The 20,078-nt window shown below is 41.0% G+C and overlaps 1 protein-coding gene across 1 annotated transcript in view; it reads right to left on the minus strand.

Moving 5' to 3' along the window:
* The window catches only part of LOC308060263 (chloride channel protein D-like), a gene marked incomplete at its 3' end in the record, with an annotated part of 90,305 nt that overhangs the window by 23,800 nt on the left and 46,427 nt on the right, over nucleotides 1-20,078 (minus strand). Inside the window, 1 exon segment of the mRNA XM_080378729.1 lies at nucleotides 13,325-13,491. Within this exon segment, the coding sequence (XP_080234855.1) occupies nucleotides 13,325-13,491 (167 nt within the window).

Consider the following 20,078-nt stretch of genomic DNA (forward strand, 5'->3'; position numbering starts at 1 on the left):
GTTAAGGATCTAACCGTAACAGATCTAATCATAACAGGGAGGTTTCCTTAGACAACACGCAGTACAAGAGAACTTTTCTTCAGATAGGATTTACTCTGTATTTTATGCAAGTTTGAAATTATTAAAAGGACTTTAAGAGGGGTGGGAGAGAAGCATAATCCTAACTCAAACACACTCCAAGGACCACAGAGCATGAGAGCACAGGCAGTGCTGCTTGCTTGGATTTATTCACAGATTTGCCCTCATCTTTTTCAGCTGGCGCTCCTGTGCTCTTTCTGCACAAAGAATGTTTACCCATTGACTCACCGCTGGCCATCCTGCTCAGGACAGCCCTAGGTTTTATTTGGGCTTCTTGTAAACCATTGTTTTATTGCCCTGAGTGACCACCGCATCTTGTATAAATAATTCTCAGGAGGTTGTTTCGGGGGTTGCTTAATGCTTGTGGTGATTTTTAGTCTGAGCATAGTCAGGACTCTGAACAATTGAAAGGGTGGGCTGGTTAGCTTAGAGGAACATCATTAGGTTGGAGGTTGTTAAAATTACTTACCCGTGTTTTAAACTACAGCAAGTATTAGAGTTATTCAGTTCTAGTTTCTACTATTCATGCATTTTCTGAGACTAAGGCATGCTTTTTTTTTTTTTTTAATACACTTCATTTGGCCAGAAAAACTGAACAGGTTTATTTCATAATTATCATTCTAGTACAGAACCATCTACACTGCTATGAATACCTGTAGCTGCTACTAAATATAAATACGGTTTGTTTATATTAGCTTTCTTTTGTTTTATCATCTTTAAAGAAACCCCATTGTGAATAAACCCACAACACCGCAGGAAATTGCTTACATCTAAATGCAATTATTTTTTTTCTTAAAATGTTATAAAAAAAGATTTCTGCATACTTGTCACAGGCCCACCAATTTTCTTCTCAACAAGACATTTGGTAAAAACAGACTATGAAAAAGCTTATCCAAAAGTTACATGCCAATATTGATCTCACTATATAACAGAATAGTATATATGTACCACAGAAATGTTAATCATGTGCAGATGACTGAATTCAGTAGTTTTGCAAGTGAATTCTGTGAAAAAATCGTTCTTCAAATATGTTCACAGAATACCACTGAGATGAATAAAGGGAAACAAAAAGCTCTATAAAACCCCCTTATGCTGGAAAAGGACACCACTTAAATGAAATTAATTTTAAAATTGATTTGCTGTGCTCAGTGTTAACCCCTGAAATAGACACATTTAAACTGATTCAAAGTTAAATTACACCAATAAAATCACCATGTGCATTGATGTAAGTGTATGCATGCTAGTGATGGGGTTTTGTTTAATTAGATCTATATAAAAACAGTTTTCAGTGGAACTTTGCATGGCAGACAAGGCCTACAACTGCTTGCTGTCTCTGTTTTAGCTGAACACTAAACTGAGTGGGAAATTCTTCTCATTACATCAGGAGCCAAAAGTTTGGCAGAGTTCAGTCTCCATTCAGTATATCTACAAATATTTACACTGACTGTAAGATGACAAGCTTCCCAGCACCCCCTCATCCTGGGTCCCTCCATATCCTTAAACGAGTGGACATTTAGCTATACAGTCTAAAGGCCTTCTGATAGTACAGCACTTATTATGAAATGTGTTGTTTGGGTTAGCTGAATGTCTCTGTCACTTACTTCCCAGAGAGGATTTGAAAGTTACGTATGTTTAGCTACTACTGTATACTAAAGACAAATGGATTTCCACAAGGTCTCATAATCAGCTGGGAAACTGTCTCTCTCTCATGCTTGAAAAATTGCAGAACAAAAAAGAAACAAAGGAAACAGATAAGAAAGCCTTTGTGTTTTGGAAAAGAGATGGATTGGGGAGTGGGGGGAGAACGTTGAATGTTTGGGGGTTTTCTGCCAAGAGTTTGCTTTTCTGTTCCTTTATCCCTTACTAAGTTTTTCCCATGAGCACTGTCAGTATAAAATACTACTGAGTTAGAAGAATAGCGGCTCCTTCCCACTTTGCATAGATGTAGCTGTTTATACAAGGACATTCAGCTTTAAAAAAAAATTAATTAGGTTGTGCGTGAGACCTTGGGATAAGCAGTAAAGGATCATGTGAGTGGATCCACATGCTGGAATTGCTCAAACAGCAGCTTAAACACCACGGCCTCAGCGCACCCCATGCAAAACTGTAGGTAAAAACATGTCATAGTTCTTGACTTTGTTTTCACAGTGCGAGTTCAAAAACAAATGTACAAATTGTAACTACCAGCCTACTTTAGCCATGTCAGCATTAAGGGGAGTACAGGCATTTGAACATTCAAAGCTATTGACAGTGCCTGCTCGCTGCTTCCACCCAAACCTGAAGGCATCTAAACTCACTTGGTGTTTCTATTCAGTGCATTTCCCCACATGATTAGTAGTGAGTGTGGAAATGTCTTAGAACAAGCAGCTGTCTGGCGTGCACCTGCTCCCAGCCCTTACACATACAGCAGCAGCACTGCAAGCCCAACACAAAGCTCTGCACCATGGTCATTGAAGTGTGGCATCCAACAGATAAGACCTGTAGAAGACTACATTTGGTGGAAATGTGAGAGATCAAAAATGGGTTCTCACCTCAGCCATGGGGCATCCAAACCCTCACCTGGGAGCTCCAAGGCATGGGGGATACTGCAGCACTCAGGCTCTCAGGGAACCTGCAGCAAACACCCTCCCACGGAGGCTGCTCAGCTAAATGCTCAGGAAAGGAGGACATCTGCAAGCAACACCCAGTCATCTCTAGAGAGAACAAATATGAATGTACACAAATGTACACAGAAAGACCGACCCAAAACCAATTAGCTATCTTGATGTCTCATGGGTTAACCCTGGCGGACATAGTACTTATTATTACTGTATTCAGAATGAGAATGATTTAGCTATCCCTGTATTTTCCAAATTATTATCTAAGCCAGAAGGAATCTTTAAAAAAAAAAAAAAGTGTTAAGCTTGTGTTAAATCCATCTGCCCTGGCATTATAACCAACCAGAGGCAAAGCAATTTATTTCTCAAAATGACACCAGCACAAGCTATATATATTCAAAGAAGTGTTTCAAACAAACTTCCACAGGAATAAGGTGAGAGAAGCAAGTAAATTAAGCACTAAAATAAATACCTCGTGATCTTGCTTATAACCAAACAGGGAAATAAATAGATGTTCTCTGGATAGGTCACTGCACAGCAATTTCCAAGGGAAATTTGCAAAATACTAAGCTGCCCCTTGCAGTTTGAATGCAATGACATAATGAGTTTCTTGCAAATGTATGCCAAAAAACCCTAATCCAAACTGGAAAGAAGAGAGGAAAGATCCTATAAGACAGTTTTTATAAAAGCTTAATTCAGGGCCTCCACCCTCATGTACTGTACCAGCCACCTTAGCTTTTCCATTCTGCCTGGTCCAAGAAAGCACTGACTAGCATATTAAAAATACTGGCTTTAAAATGTTTGGAAATGGACAGTGACAGCAAGATATGTTTTAATAATCAGACACAGACTATTAGATGACCTTTTAGTCAAAACGAGGTACAGAGATTTAGGTCTAACAGACTACAAAATGAGTAAACTAAAGTAATACAGTTGGGAGAAAAAAATATGAAAAAGATGTCAAATTGCTCAGTCCTTCCAAGAATCAGGCACTTTCTAGTAGAAAAGTGTAGTCAGGTTATTAAAACATAACGTTGGGTATCTGGCGATACAGATAATACCCTGTTCCCAGTCCAGTAAGTAGAAGGTTTTGACACCTGTAACCAGGATTTCAAGCAAAAGCACTTCTCCTTCCAGCTGTACAATCAGCTTCCTTGGAAAAGGCGCTTAACCCCTCAAACTTCAGCATTCTCATTTCTAAAACAAATCTAGCCCACTTCTTACACCACAAGCACACTGGAAACCATAATTAACTTTTCATAAAAATACTGTAAGCTACAACTTTCTACATATATTCATCATCTATTTTTTTTTTTCTTTAACTAACCCCTCTGCTCTTATGCACCATTCATGTGCACCACACGTTTTTTCCTCAGTTATGACTTATGGCAAGGACCCACCACAACAAATGGAGAATATATGATGTGTACTTACATCCCAGTTGAAAAATAACATCATGAATGCTGGTATTACTTATCTGCTTTTCAGAAAATGAGTGGTGATCTCTCTGCACCTGACATTCTGGGAACAAATTCTGTGTATCTGACTTGCTTTCTCTCTTTCCTTCCTTACCCCCAACACCAGGACTCAGCTTCTTCAGGCTTTTTCCGTCTGCTGTCGCTTTCATCTCCCACTCACCTACTGTCACAATGTATTGAATGGCAGCGGCTCATAAAACTATGCTCATGGCTTTATGGCTTTTCATAAAACTACTGCTTTCTATGCCTTTTTTTTTTTTTTTTTTTTGCCTTACTTCTGCAGTGGCTCTGTATACACCCAGTGTACTGAAGAACAAGCCTCCTTTGTGATTGTGTGAAATAGCATTTAACGGCTTCGCAAAACTGATACTATTTCTAAAAAGGGTATTTCATTTCTCAAACATGTTGAAATTCATTAAAGTATTTTGTGCCATCTGTTTCCTCTTTGTAAATAAATAACTCTTTCCATCATGGCAACTGCTACGACAAGCTACTAATATTCATGAGGATGTAGCAACACTCACAGGAACAGAAAAAGTGACGTATATGTGAACAGCAAAGAGAACCCATTTCAGCTTAAGGTGAACTTGGAAGCAGTCCCCAGTGCCAGAATGAAGATGATATCCTTACATGTAACTCTTACATAAACAGATGTATGTATTCCCGTATCCAGCAAAGACCCCCAGGGGATTTCAGCCCACTGCGAGTCAGACCCACCATTTCTTGAATGAGTTCAAACAGTTGTTCAATGACATCTTCATGAGATCAGCTCTCTGCCAGCACAGCTGGCTTGCTGGTGAGGTTGGCTGGCTTTAACTGGAAACTGTTGGTATCTGCCAAATGGGGGCCAGACACTGGAGCAGACTTTCCAATTAGTGGAATACTCCATCCGATGGCTGGATGCGATTTCTCCATGTGGGTATGTGCACGCTCCACCTGCGTGCTACCACATCTGAAGGCTGCGCTGGTACCCGTACGGCAGCCTGCCCTCCCAGGTGAGCCAGAAGGGAGGCCATCTCCTCCTCACTGGGCCAGCAGAAGCCGGCTCAAGTTTCCCACAGCTGAAAGTTGCTGCGTGCATGTTTTACGTAAAGGCCCGTAGGAGCCGAAGCAGCTCGCTCGCTGCCCACCAGTGAGCTGTGAAACACAGGTGATTAGTTCCAGATGCTGCTTCGGTGCCTTTCCTTCTGCAGAAAGTGTGCAGAAGTCGCTTCTTTCAGTTTCACAGAACTCCCCAGAAATTGAAAACACACCAAAAGCCACTATGGATTTGTTATCCCTCCCTCAACTTCAGACAGGCTGCAGCAGCAACCAAGACATCTGTGGAAAGACGTCTCCACGAGGTGAAGAGGTCTGTGTTACACTCGCTATGGACCTTACAGCTGATTCATCTCATAGCAAGAACCAGAACCTCATATTAAGTTCACGCCTGTTGTCACAGCATACCCAATACTTGCAGCAGGTTTGCCAGCCCCATGACAGTCCCATTCACACTCTGACAGGGACCTTGCTTCGGACAGTTAAGAGGAGTGTCTTGTGACAGAAACCAAAGGAGCAGGATAGCTGCTTCAAAACTCAATGTACTTGATCTGCCTGTTTATGCCTCCAGTCTTCCTCACTAAGGTTTTGACCAACTGCACCAAACCAGTCTTTCAAACTCCTTATAAGTTTGTTTCTTTTAAAAATCTCACCACAGGAAAGCCATTTTTCTCACCACTTCTGAATTATAATACAAGCAGATCATGTAGCTGCATCTATCTGATAATTCACAGCACAACATTCACCTGTAAATTCAAAATGCTTTCTTCTTAGCACACTGTGAGCACAATCAGTACATAATCTTGGTAGAAACTGCCATTTCCTTTCTGCATATTCAGGGGCAGGGGAGAATCCAGCTTTAATTGTTCATGAAAAAAATGCATCAATAAAGAAGCTGAGCCTGCAGTTTTTAGACATATCAGAAAACGTAATTTCTTAGAGCCTGAAAACATTCCAGTGTAAAACATTTTGGGCTAATGGAAAGGTAATTTTGCCCCATGTAAACAGTGAAGTATTTATAAGGTCCTCCAAGGATTTCAATCAGACAGGCTGTTGGCTCATCTTCACTATCCTTGTCATCATATTTTTCTGTATTTGTGCTTCTATTTTATATACTTGGTTATGAGAACTGCAGTAGCTACCAATAGCCTTCCAAATGCAGCAGATCAGCTGTGAGCTGTTACTCAGCCTCCAGCCCTTTCCATCAAAGAAGGGTGCTGCTGCCCAGGACTCCATGAGCCCTCCTTTTGACAAGCTCCACTGCCCTGTGTAGGCCCGCAGCTCCTAACCTTGAGGGCACAGCACCAGCTCCTCCTCTGATCCTGGACACTTTAGGAAAGTGAACAGCTAAGGGTGGGAAAGGTTTATTTTAGGCTGGAGGAAGGGTTATATCTGCTGGTATTTACTGTAGCATAGGAAGAGTAACTTGTTTTATTTTTTCAGACTCCACTCTAAAAATAAACAGTAATGCAACCAGAATCTTGGGCACCTTTATACAGTTTTACCAATCTAAATAAATAAAGTCATTTTGATTCACATAATACCTTTAGGTAGTAACTTCATTAAATAGTCAAAACTAGAGCAGGTCAAAAATCATCTTCTAGAGTTCACACAAAATTTTGCCTTTATATAAGACCTTTTGTTTAAAAACTTGACAATAATTGGTAAAGACAACAGATGCTGGAAGTCACGTGAACTAATTTCCCTTCTATAATTGAGAAGATTGAAAAATAAATTGGTTTGGCCAAAGCAACATAAGGAAATGGGGCAGACCCAAAAAAAGAACAGTCGCTCCTCCTTGGTCTCCTGCTTCCCTCTATAGCCTTCCTCTTCCTGTCTCGTCTGAATATTCATATTAATATGATTACACTGTTTGCATGTGACTTTTTTTCCTAAGAGACATTATTCAAATTTGGACACAAATAATTTCAAGATAAATTTGAAATTTGGGGTGAAATTTAACAGTAAAAAATTCCAAGAAAACAGCATCTCTGGTCATTGAGGATTAAAGTTGAAAAGGCCCATTAGCTCATTTTGTAGATCACCCAGTGTCACTTGTTTTTCCCCAAAATCCTATAAAGAGAGATAACCAGATCTCCTGAAAACTGCAGAGCTAAGTAGCCTTGTGTATCACCACCTGTCACAGAGCAAAAAAAGTGCATCAATAACGTAAGTATCGGGGTTAATATACAGCAGTAACTCTGCCCAGCTGGAATTTCACCTTCCATTCATGTTCAGATTAAGACGGCCATCATCACACAGATTCAGGTGCACCAAGTCTTCACCTTTTCCTTTAGAGCAGTTCTAGATAATTTGGAGCCAAGCACAGCCTGAAGGCTCAAGCACAGCGAAGCAAGCTAGTATCAGTCTCTTGCCAGATTAAAGGGATTGCAAAGGGAAACAGGCTGGGTTTACCCACAGAGATGTGCGGGAGCTGGTTCAGGGTCAGGAGGGAGCAATAAGTCCTTTCACCCATCCCACATGGGCACCACCAACCCCACGCTGAAAACAAGGCAAGGCTGTGCTGTTGTTCTTCCACGCACACAAAGCAACATCTGGCTCTGCCATAGTATTTTTGTCAGGGGGTCAGTATTGCTGTTCGTGGCTCATACAGTTGCTTCTCAGGTAATGGAATCACACTAAACTCAAAACCCAGCACAGGAGAATAGGCAAAAAAGGAGATTAAAAATGGTTCTTTGCCATGTTTGCTTAAGTGTGACGTAGAGGCAACTTAAAGCCCAAATGTCATTTTAACAAACCTCACCCACATATCACCACCTTCCCTCCATCTTTTCTGTAGCAGCCAGGGTTCTCCCCAGACAAAGCGTAGCCTTGTTACAGGAGCTCCCTTTTTCTTTTGTGCAGCCAGAACAGGATCCAGCTTCTACCGCAAACACTCTACAAAAGATGGGCTGGATGCCCTCTGATAAGAAACCATTGCCAAGCCCACCCCCTGATGATGCCTCTCAGGATGAAAGTGTCAAGCAGCCATGAAACACCCTGGCTTCTCAAAGAGGCAAGATGGGATGCACCACATGCATCTTGGTGAGCTGTCTTTGAATGAACACTTGTGTCAGCAAGACGGGTGAGGAATCTTTTGGTTTAGCAGTTGCTAGTCTAGGCCCAAACCAAAAGCACCCCCCTGCCCCCACAAAGTCCGGTGATTTTTTAAACCCAAAGCCTCATCTAAGAAGTTCGCTAATTACCCCAAATTTTATAACAGGCCAAACCAGGACCTTGGATCCCAAATAGCCCTCAAACTTGGGTTGGCTCACATTCTGGATCCAATGTCTGCGGTGTGGGCTAAGGCAAAACTAGAAGGGAGAAAGAAAAAAAAAATCAGCCCTGCTCCATGGATCTTTAATATAGGGCCACCTCTGATACACTCTAAAAAAATATAATGAGACCACTATAATATATATTCCAGCCAAAATTCTTGGCTCCCAAAACCATCTTTATATGGCATGCAATACAGAAACACCCAGGAGACGCTATAAGAACTTTGACAAGGCTAATATTAAGCTAGAACAAAACAGAAGTACTGGCACCAGCTGCACTCAGCTCTTAAGTAAACTTGTCCCATTAAAAAGTAGCCTCTAAGATATTTTCTCTCTGAAGTGTATAGTAGCTTATAAAAAGCAGGAAGAGTTGCCAAGTCATAGATGTGTTCAAGTACTCCTTACCCTCATTAAAGAACATTCCCTGGCAGCCAGAAGCTTTGAGTGCTCCAGTGAACCAGATTTTATAAGGGGGGGTGTTTACAGTGGTGTGCAATGTAGCTGGAAATCACAGTACACTGTAGCAACCCTGTACTAGATACAGCTGTGTTTGGAGCCTTGTCACCCAGGGCACAGAATACAACAGGCAGGGTGATCAATGACATTCCAAAGCAATAATGTCTATTAAGAAAAGAAATCTCAAGCCTCTCTGCTCCGTAGAAAAGTATCTAGAGATGCCAATGCCTAAATACACATTAGGTAATGAAATACCACTGAGGATCTAGGTCTCGCTTCCATTAGCTTCATTTATAATTGTATTTACAGAGATGTCTTTATAGTAATCATGGACATAATTTAGGTTCTTAATGTACCCACTGATTTCCATAGCAGTTAGGAGTTAAATTCTTCTGTGGATCTGGACCTTAATGCCACCCCCCACCTTGTTCATGTAAAGGCTATTTTCGCTTCTCAGTTCAGTGTCTAGCACATCTTCTGCCTGGTGATGTTATCCAGCCCTCTAAAAGGAATCAACAAATTATCAAATACAGAAAGTCTTTTCATCCTTAACACCAATGAAAAACTAGGGAAGATAAGATCCACACTTTCTCTCTAACAGTGTGAGTGCTGAGAATGTAAAAACATGCGTTCTCTTGGGTTTCTCATTTTTCCTCCCTGCTACCAGCAAGGCACTGTTTTCCAAAGGCTTTTCAGTTTCAGTTGAAGAAGGATCCCAATTTATGTGGCATTTCAGCAAGCTGCTAGTTATCCAAATCCTTCAGGCTGCATACACAAATACAATTTATCACCTGATTATTAAGATATGCTAGCTACCAGTTCCTACACAGCTAACCCCCATCCCTGTTATGATTTGGGGAATCCAGCAATGCACAGTGTATACATTTTGTGATCTTAGAGAATAACCAAGATTGAACAAAGAGGATGTAGACCCTGCCACACACGTAATTGTGTCACTGACACTTTCCCAGAGCAGCAATAATGTGGTTGCAAACCCTCAGCCAGTCTGACACAACCAGAGAAAGAGGATAGCCTGTGCAAAATTACACCTGGGTGTAGGCATCTGAAGATAAAAATGATCCCAAAGTGTAGCAAGTAATTAGAATTTAAAAACAGCAGAGCCTCACATACTCTGGGTGGTCACTCTGAGATAAAAGAAAGACTAGAGAAGCAGATAGGCAGGCTCCCACAGCATCTGGATAGCTGCAGGACTAGTCAGGAAGAAAACAAATGAGAAATCTTGGTCTGCAGGGAAAAGAAATGGAAAGAAAAGTCATGGCCAGGCACCTTTCTGTGGAGTTTTGACTCAAGTTTCAAGCATGCTCAGAAGTGATGAGGAAACAGAGATAAGGAAACATGTACAGGGACTAATTTCTTTTTAAGCGCCTTGTCTTAATCTGTGTATTTCCCATGCTAGGTAAAGTAACAGGATCTTGGTTTTCAAATTCTTACAAAGACTGCATGTTAGGCTTCATAGTTTGTTTCAGTTATGACATATTTTGCTTTAAGAGGCAGATTGTAAATCCAGAGTTCCCTTGAGTCAATATTCAAGGTTTGGGATGCCTAAGCTATAAGACAGCTCTAGGGAGCAGTCCACATCCTGGAGGTCTAAGGTGGCTTAATGGTGAAGCTGCATTTGTTTGAGGGGATGACAAGGTAATATACAACATCCAAGAAGTATGCTGGAGAGACCAAGAAATGGGCCGGTGCCATAGAATCACAAAACCATGGAACAATTTGGGTTAGAAGGAAACTTTAATGAACATTCCCCTGCCACGGGCAGGAACTTCTTTCACTAGACCAGGTTGCTCAAAGCCCCATCCAATTTGACCTTGAACACATCCAGGGATGGGGCACCAACAACTTCTCAGGGCAACTTGTTCCAGTGTCTCACCACCCTCACCATTATAAACGTCTTCCTTATGTCCAATTTAAACCTATCCCCTTTTAGTTTAAAATTGTTGCCCCTTGGCCTACAGGCCCTGGTAAAAAGCCTCTCTCCATAAGCCCCCTTTAGGTATTGAAATGCTGCAATAAGGAGTCCCCAGAGCCTTCTCTTTAACTCTCTCAGTCTTTCTTTACAGAAGAGTTGTTACAGCCCACTGACCATTTTTGTGGCCCTCCTCTGGATCTACTTAAAAAGGTCAGGAGGTTCACAACGGCCCACTCCTCAAGTCTGTCAAGGTCCCTCTGGATGGCATCCTTTCCCTCAACCATATCAACCGCACTACTCAGCTTTGTATCACCTGCAAACTTGCTGAGGGTAAAATCCTTCTATCTGTATCATTAATAAAGATAGTGAACAGTACCAGTCCCAATATGGACTCCTGAGAGACACGCCACTTGTTACCGATCTCCATTTGGACGTTAAGCCATTGACTGCAACTCTTTGGATGCAGCCAACCAGCTGATTCCTTATCCACTGAATATTCCATCCATCAAATCCATATCTCGCCAATGTAGCTAAAATGATATTGTACGGGACTGTATCAAAGGTCTTACAGAAGTCCAAGTAGATGACATCCATAAGTCTTCCTTTGTTCACTGATGCATTCACCCTGTCACAGAAGACCACTAGATTAGTCAGGCATGACTTGCCCTTTGTGAAGCCATATTGGCTGTCTTGGATCACCTCCCTATCTTCCAAATGCCTCGACATAGTTTCCATGATCTGTTCCATGATCTTACTTGACACAAAGGTGAGGTTGACCAGTTGGTACTTCCCGGGGTCCTCCTTTTTATCCTTTTTAAAAATGGGTATGGTGGTTCCCTTTTTCCAGTCGCTGAGGATTTCACCTGACTGCCAAGACTTTTCACTAGTTCAGTTGTTTATCAGTCTAGTCAGACTATGTCTGAGAGGATTTAGACTGAAACTTGGCAGCCTGTAAAGTATCTAGCTATAAAATCTTTACCAAATTGTGATACTATGTATTTTGCTTCAGAGTATCAGTATATCCTGTGACCGCGTAATCCAGAAACTTTCTGTAATGTTCCTGGAGAGGAAAGGGAAAGGAGTGGGAGGGAAATGCAATTTTATACATATTTGTATATACACATTTGTCCTACAAGTGAATAGGACCTCACTCTGAACCAGGAAAGCAGCTATAATTCTTTCCATGGACTAGTCATTTAACTGGATTACTATGGGAAATTTTATGGCTTCTTCCCCTCTGTTTTATCTGCCATGGTACATATAGAAGTCATCCATAATGTCACAGATTGTTTTTATTTCCTCCTACCACATTGCTGGCTCTTTTTCCTCTCATGTCAAATACAGTTAGATTATACCCAGTACTTAGTGTGCCTGCTAAAAACTTTCAGATATGGCTGCATTTGGAAGAAAGTTATAAAGTGTGGACAGTGTGAGTCATCAATATTGTATTCTTCTAAAGGGTCATTTAAAACGAAGATATTGTCCAAAAGACCTCAATACTGGGAGAAATGACAGCTAAAGTATCCTGCAAACAGCTTTGGCTGTGGAGATATACTGCCCAAACATGCCTTAAGCAAAACAAAAAGCCTTTCTGTAGTAAATAAATTAATTGATTTTTCCTTCTATTTCTTCACCACATTACCTAATTCATTCATAGAGAATATCTTAAAAAATCAGCAATTCTGCTAATTATTTTATAGAAGACAATAGTACAGAGTGCTCACCACTTACAGATAAATGTAGACTCAGCACCTACATTTAGGAAAGAAAACTATTCTTATTACTGGTTAAAAACGCCCATGAACAGACCAAAGTTTTGGATACTGGTTCACACACTGGAAGATACACAACACCGGTTGGATTAGCATAAATTAAAAAATAAAAAATGTAACTTTTTTTCTAAGCTATTAATTTATACTATAGTCAGTGGAGGCACTTCCAGAAGACAATTCATCCTACCTGCATTAAAATTCTATCCTTGGATGGCAGGAATTGCTGCTGAAAATGTACATCTTACAGTACCAAACACACGGGAAGCCCAGACTAGTCATCCAGAAGTCAGGTAAGGCAAACTCCACCATCAGGGACTCTACATACCCCGTTGTTTTTCTGCTCTATGGCACCTGTTCACAAGAAACAGTCACAACTCTCTGTGAAAACCTCTACTAGAATTCCCGTTGGACCAATTGAACCACTAATAAACAGCATCTAAAAGGGCACTATAGAGCACTTACTGCTCTCAGGACTCTGGCGACAGTGGTAATTCAGATCATACCATAAACTTGAAGAGAAAAGGAGCCTCTTGTTTTATTTGTACGGCACATCAAACTGTGGGGACACTGTTCAGGGTCAGGGTCTCCTTTTACTCCTTTGTCCCTCCAAGCTCCAGCTCGCAGAGATCCCAAACAGTCTCTGTGCAGAACATGGCATAGAAAACTTACAGATCAGCAACGTAAGAGACCTCACCATTTTCTCCTGTGATGAACAAAAGGTTCCATATCCAAGTAGGGAATGCATTTTAGCTTCAGGAGGGAACTGTACAGGGATGCACTGAACAAGTCACCGATCATCCTGGCCGCCATGACAGCCAGCGTTACCAGTAGCAAGGACTGAACATCATTTGTGATCTCTACCTAAGGAGGAAACAGAACAAAGGATTTTCCATTTTTTTCATATACCTGGAGACAATGGCAATGGTTGCACAGGACTGCCTACTTCTTTCACAAGGGAACAAGGAGCAATTCAGTCTGCTAAAAGTGGAAGGGTGCTCCTCCCTCCTTTCCCAGGGATAGGTAATCAATCAACTCTTCCACTAGTCTTGGCTGATGCAGTGACAGCTCCCCCTCCTGTTCCTATCAGCTTGAAGCATTACATTTACATTAAGACTTACATCTGATTCCCATATTTCACATGGCTTGTAATAATTTTGAAGTATCAGAGGAGGGTAAGTGGAGATGGAGTAGCCAGATTGCTTAAAATAGCTTGGCATTGTGACAAATATTAAAAAATGCAAACAAATCCAAATATTTTTTCTTTCTTGCTGAGCTCAGGAGATATAAAATTGTTTTCCCATACTGCTGCTTCCTGACAGAACAAGCTCCTTCTACAAACATTGTCTTGAAGGATGCCAGAAAAGGGAACAAGAAGCTTTCAACAGAAGTCCAGCTCAGGAGGTCAACAGCAGGAACATCATGCAGTTACCATGCTGAACAACATTCAGCAACACGAGGCATGGTGCAGGCATCCCTGTCCCCATGATCACAAATCCATGAATGTGGCACTGCAGCACTGTTTGCAGAGAAACATATGCACAAATTATGGTATCTCACCTAAAACATCTTTCCTAAGTATACTTGCACTTTCTCCCTATGTGGTGAGCGTATGGTCAGATAAGCAGCAAAGTATGTTGTATGGGTTAATACTCTATCCCCCTCCAACTATTTGGTTTTGCCTCAGCGGTTGGACACAGCCACCGTAACAGCTCTGTGGGCTGAGCTCACTGCAGCGCAAAGGTAGGCTGAGTTCACTTGCCCTGCTACTGTGAACGTCTAACAGCTGTGGTGGCGGTGACTTAACAAACCACACCAGTACAACTGCCTTTGAATAAAGGATTCAGAGCAAATTCTCGTACACACAGAGTAATGTGAATGCCCATAATACTGCTCATGCCCAACTCACAATAAAGTCAAATATTTTTCATGGTGAAAATGACCGCACAGAAACATTCTCTTTACTCTACCTTAATAAGACTTTTTTGTAAAACTTGACTCTATCTCCTTTCAGTTCCCACTCTTTCCCCTACTACTGCATCATATTAAAAAGGGATATTCATTAGCAATTATCTCGGGATTAAATATGCAAACTTTTCTCATAACACTAAGAGGCTTTTGCTCAGAAACTTCTAATTCAACCAAAGTGAATTGCAGCACATTGCTGTTTAATAGACCTCATTAGCTAGAGATTGTTAAGTACTCCAAGAATCTACATTCAAAGAATGCCAATGAACACTGTAGCAAATTTACCCAGGCTTATACTTTCATCCTCCTTCTGTCTCTGTTCTGGGTTTGGAAAGATAACATCCAGGATGATTTACAGTATATCCCAACAAGGGACGCATAGGGTATGGTCAGCCACATACAACAGGGTCATGCAACTGTCCTTTCTGCTTGGACACAGCCAGAGCTTTCTAATAACACCACAGCATTCTTTGAATGTCTCTTTAAACCTAGTATTGAACTGTTTTATTTAAAAACACCAGGAACATGTCAGTTGAAAGGAAAACAGCAACTGTGGGATTCTAAGAATTGCTTCATCATATCTGCAGCAACTGATTCACACAGATGGAGACTCCTTTGTTGTGGATTCCTTTAAAGGTTTTATTTAAAAGTATCTTGCTATGGGGAACTCTTCTAGAATAAAACCAGCATTAAAAATTATTATAAAACCACTCTAAAACGCTAAATTTAAAAGCTCTTGAAACTCAAACTTAAAAAACACTCTCAAGTGATTGCTTTAACCTATACAGAGTATCTCCAGAACAGCAAGAGCCAGCAGGAACTGGCTTTTCAGTTCCCCTCCTTGTTTTTCATCCCATTTTATCCCTTCCTCCTACCCTCCCACCCTCTAGCAGTCAAGCTGGCCTGGCCCAGGCCCTCATCCTTTATTGTCACAAACATCCAGCAGCATTTTACATCTGCTGTTGAGAAACTCTGAGGCTTGTGCTGATTTTCCCCAGCCCTGCAACCCTCCTGAGTGCTGGGATCTGGGAGGGGATGGCTCCTCTTTACAGAAGTGCATCAAACACAGCAAGTGCCTCTGGGTTCAGCATCAGACTTCAGTTCCTCCAAGAGTTAATGCCTGCCGAGCAGCAATGCTGTTTATCTTTGGCAGGCTAGTATGGTTGAGGTCATTAAAGAAAGACATGTTATAAAAGCATTTTGAGCAATATCTTTTGTATGTAAGTAGATTTAAACTTCGGCCAAAATAGAGCTGATAGAGTTGTCCTGAACTCTCACGGCAGATGGAAACTAGAGAGGCAATTTTAGTGATATGAAATTCACTTGGAAATAGGCAATACTAAAGCAAAACCATGAAGCCAATCTGCAGATGAGATAGAAATCAATTATATCTTTGAGGCATGAGCATGAAAAACAGATAAAATTGTTTATAAAATTTCAAGAAAACTTTGCATGAAAGTTTTACTCATTATGTGACCTTAAGATAAGGTGAAGGTATACACTAATTATAGATCAAGTTATTTATGAAGCCCAGCCTAAAGCAAAAGTTCTATTAAAAAATTACTTGATTTCACATCCAAGTATTTGGAGAGCTAGAGAAAACCTTATTTCCTTCTTACTAGGGACTCTCAAGTTGTGAGAGAATATTTATTAGCTATAAAAAACGTACCAAATACAAGAATAAACTCCAGAGATCAAATAAGAAATGCTGGGGAAGGAAATCACAACAAAGAAAGATTCACACACAAAAGATGCAGTCACTCATACAAGAAAAAGTATGCCACTCTTAGCACCGGAGAAAAAGGAAGAATTCATCAAAACCTGGACCTACAGCCTAAGTCCATTAATGACAGGGAAGACAGCAATGCAGCAGCAAAGTTCTCCTTAGGGTATCTTGATAAAAATCAAGGAAGCACAAGTTAATCCAAGAACTGTGATAGATTCAAGTCATCTGACATAAATAAATGGACACACACAGACTTACACACGCACACAATATAATGTGCTCTTCATAAGGCTTCATTAGTATTCCCAGTTTAGAGAATGGCCGTCTGCTCCCTGCTGAGAGAGACAAAGTGCAGAGCCTTGGGACTGGCTGCATGAGGACGTTAGTGCTGGGTGATCTTGGGTGTGAATTTACTGCGTATTAGCTACTTTGCACTAACTGCCCTGGGTACCCTTGGTGCTTGGGAAGTGAAAAACAACATACTTTACCTTCAAAAAGGAGCCCGCCTAACTCACGCAAAAGCACTCAAAGTCAGCCTGCACAAAAGCACTCTTAGTAGGTACTAGAAGCATCCACCCAGGGAATTAGTGCCAAGTAACTAGCAGGCTGTAAATTCACACTGGAGCTCCCTGCATACTAATTCTCCCCACACATGGACCCTTGTAAGCCCCGAACAGCAGCCAAGCAAGCCCAGCCGCAGCCCAACACCATTAAGAGCCCATGTGGTCCGGGGCTGGAAGTTTATGCTGCCTCTCCTTTAAAAATACCTATCTGTTCAAACCAGTCCCTAAAGAATCTAAGAAAGGAACAAATTATGCAGTGTATTACAGAGGGAGAGATAAAATAAAGGTGACAAAAGCAGAGAAAGGAAGGGAGTAAGTTGGGGGCAGCCACCAAATACGAACTCCTTGGCCATTAAATGTGATGTTTTGTTTATTGATATTCATTCCGAGCCTGCATTTTAGGGGCTGCTATTTAGGATGCAATTTACTCTCGGTGTATGTTGCCAGATATTTTTTTTTTTCCGTTTGATCCTACGGGTGCGGCAGGCTGTGCCAAAAATGTCTTTGCCTAGGGCAGTCGTCTATGTAAAGCCAGCAGCGCTAATAGGCGCTGGAAGCACTCGACGCTGACACTTCATACATCAGCAGCCTAGTAAATTGCACCTATTTTTTTCAATATTCTCTCTATATACAAAATCTTGAAAAATGTCATTTACACACAGAGACCACAATTAGTTTATTAGCACAATTACTCAAACCTATTTAAATATCTTCTTTGTCACTGGAGGCACTTTTCAACAACCCCCATGGTCCTGAGTTTCTCAGGCCTCCACATCATTATAATCTATTAGGCACCTTCATGTCAGCTCTGTTTTATTATATAACACATAATTATGCATTTCATTAACAACATCACCAGGCACAGTACATCAAAGGGAGAAAGGCAGCTGCTCAGGAAATTCAAAAGATGCAGTTTACTTAAAGCTCACTGTTAAAACCCTCCCCCACTTTTCAATCAAATTGTGGTTAACATGTTTCAAAGGTTTTACTCCAGCTCAGAGAACAGAGTCCAAACAACCTCATTAGGCACAAGGCTGCTGATACAGTGAATATTCCCTGAACCCTTCATACTTCAATAATGTCAAAAAAAAGATCATAAGCCAGCTACACAGTGCAAATCGATTTTCTTTCTTCTACTGGAAACCCACCTAGCAAGAGCGCTCTCTTGCTACTTGTAGCTTACAACGACAAATGCAGGAGAGAGGGCCTATAAAAAAATAAAATTAAAAAAATATATTTTGTAGCCTAATTCATTTTTCAAGATTTGTTCAAATAGGAGAGCTGTCTGGCAAACTGAACAAACAAAAGACAGAATCTTCTCCCTTCCCATGATATAAAGACCATCGTACTTGGTAGAAGCAAGCTCTCCAAAAGAAATACTTTTTATGTTCTTCATCAGGTCACAAACACTTAACTGCAAAGTCTGGAATTTGGAAAATATTTGGAAAAAAACAAGCGACTGCTGGACAAAGGTACAAGACAATTATGTCTGAAAGTTTAAAAAGAGAGTGAGTGGGAAGTCTTGGTACTATCAGCCACATCCAGTTGTTTGGGAGCTGAGGTTGCAGCTGGCACAAAACACCAGCTCTAGGCGCAGTTTCCTGGTCTCCATGCCACCAGATTTTGTGGAGGAGTACACATTCCCCCAGGAAAGCAACTTTTGTTTCTCTCACATACAACCAGAACTTCTCTCATTTGAAATTTTTGCTAGTATTGATTAAAGACACCAAGAATAAAATCATTCACAGTCAACAGAACATTACCAAAGGGTGGAGGGCTTGTAACCAACAGAAAACCTTTGATTGTTTTTTTCATGGAGCAAATGCCAACAAGGTTGCAAGCTGATTGCTTGACATAAAGAAGGGAAGGAGAGAACAATTCTCTATTCACAGCACTAAAAGAGCTGTTCGTGCAGCTTTCTTGAGAGCAGGAGTTTATGGTAATAATGTCTCCCATGATTAGATATTTGTATCATCACAGCCCTTTCATAAACAATGTAGATCTTCATTTCAGTTTCTTTAATCTCTAAATTATGACCTGCTGGCCCTTACCAACCTGTACGTTGAACGCTTGAGTCACCTTACTTCCCACTTAATAATGTCCAGACAAACTATGAATTGAAATGCTGTTATCATGGTCCGCTGTTTTCATCTGGGATTACTCCAAAAGAGGCACCTTCTTCACATATCGATCCAGCTGAATACTCCCTCCCTGCATTTCCATTAATCTCTCTCTTACTAAGTGAAAAATATTCCTTTCTTGTGCACTTCACCTTTAAAGAAATCTTTTACAGTCCTACGACTACATCCATTAATTCAATTCACTTTATCTCCTTATCACTCATCACTATCACTGCTGGAAATTTTTGGAAAAGTGGGATGCTGCAATACAGTAAACATAAATCTCCTAAAAAGACATGATTGTCGTGCTAGCCCCAAAAAGTTATGCATTCAAGTTCCCTCACACTGCTGAAAATGATTATTTCTTGCAGCCTCAGGCACACGAAGCTGTGCATCACGCTCTACAAAGGGCGGCACACCCAGCGTAGGTTCACTCTGAGGACATCCTGCCAAACCCCAGTGCCAGGAGGATTACACAATTAGTGGGATTCTTCCTCTTCCAGAGCTCAACTCCATTAACTATTCCAGGCCATTACAAGAAGTAGACAGCCTCTAGCACCCTAGAGCTTAATTACTACCAAGACAGAGTGCAAAAAAATGTCTTAGTGCAGGGCGCTTAGTTTTGCTCTTCAAGCAAAGTAGTTCTTATAATTCACACTCATGCACTGCTTCTTAATTTACCTTAATTCATAATGTTCAGTGAGATCTTGTCCCGTTTTTCTCTGATGTAGGTTTAAATATTTGTGGGAGTTTTTCTGAAGCCAACCAGCATTTTGTTGATGATTTCCTTGTTAAAAGAGAGAACAACTTTTTCTAATTCCAAGACCAAGCACAGCAGCAGCAGATTGCTAAAGAAAATGTAGAAATACCCAGCACAGCTAAGTAATCCCTGGAAACATATCAAAATCCTTTAAGCCTCAGTCCTTGGGAACTTGAATGGAAGATGCTATGCAAATGTTTGATTTCTTGTTTCAGTCCCTCAAGGTCTATAAATACACCTGTTTTGACAGGTTGTGGCAATGGATGCAAGTGATAGCGGAAACAGTAAAGGTGATAGCAGCAACTCTTGCCAAG

This window comes from Falco punctatus (genome assembly GCF_963210335.1).
Source record: "Falco punctatus genome assembly, chromosome: 3".
Taxonomy (NCBI): domain Eukaryota; kingdom Metazoa; phylum Chordata; class Aves; order Falconiformes; family Falconidae; genus Falco; species Falco punctatus.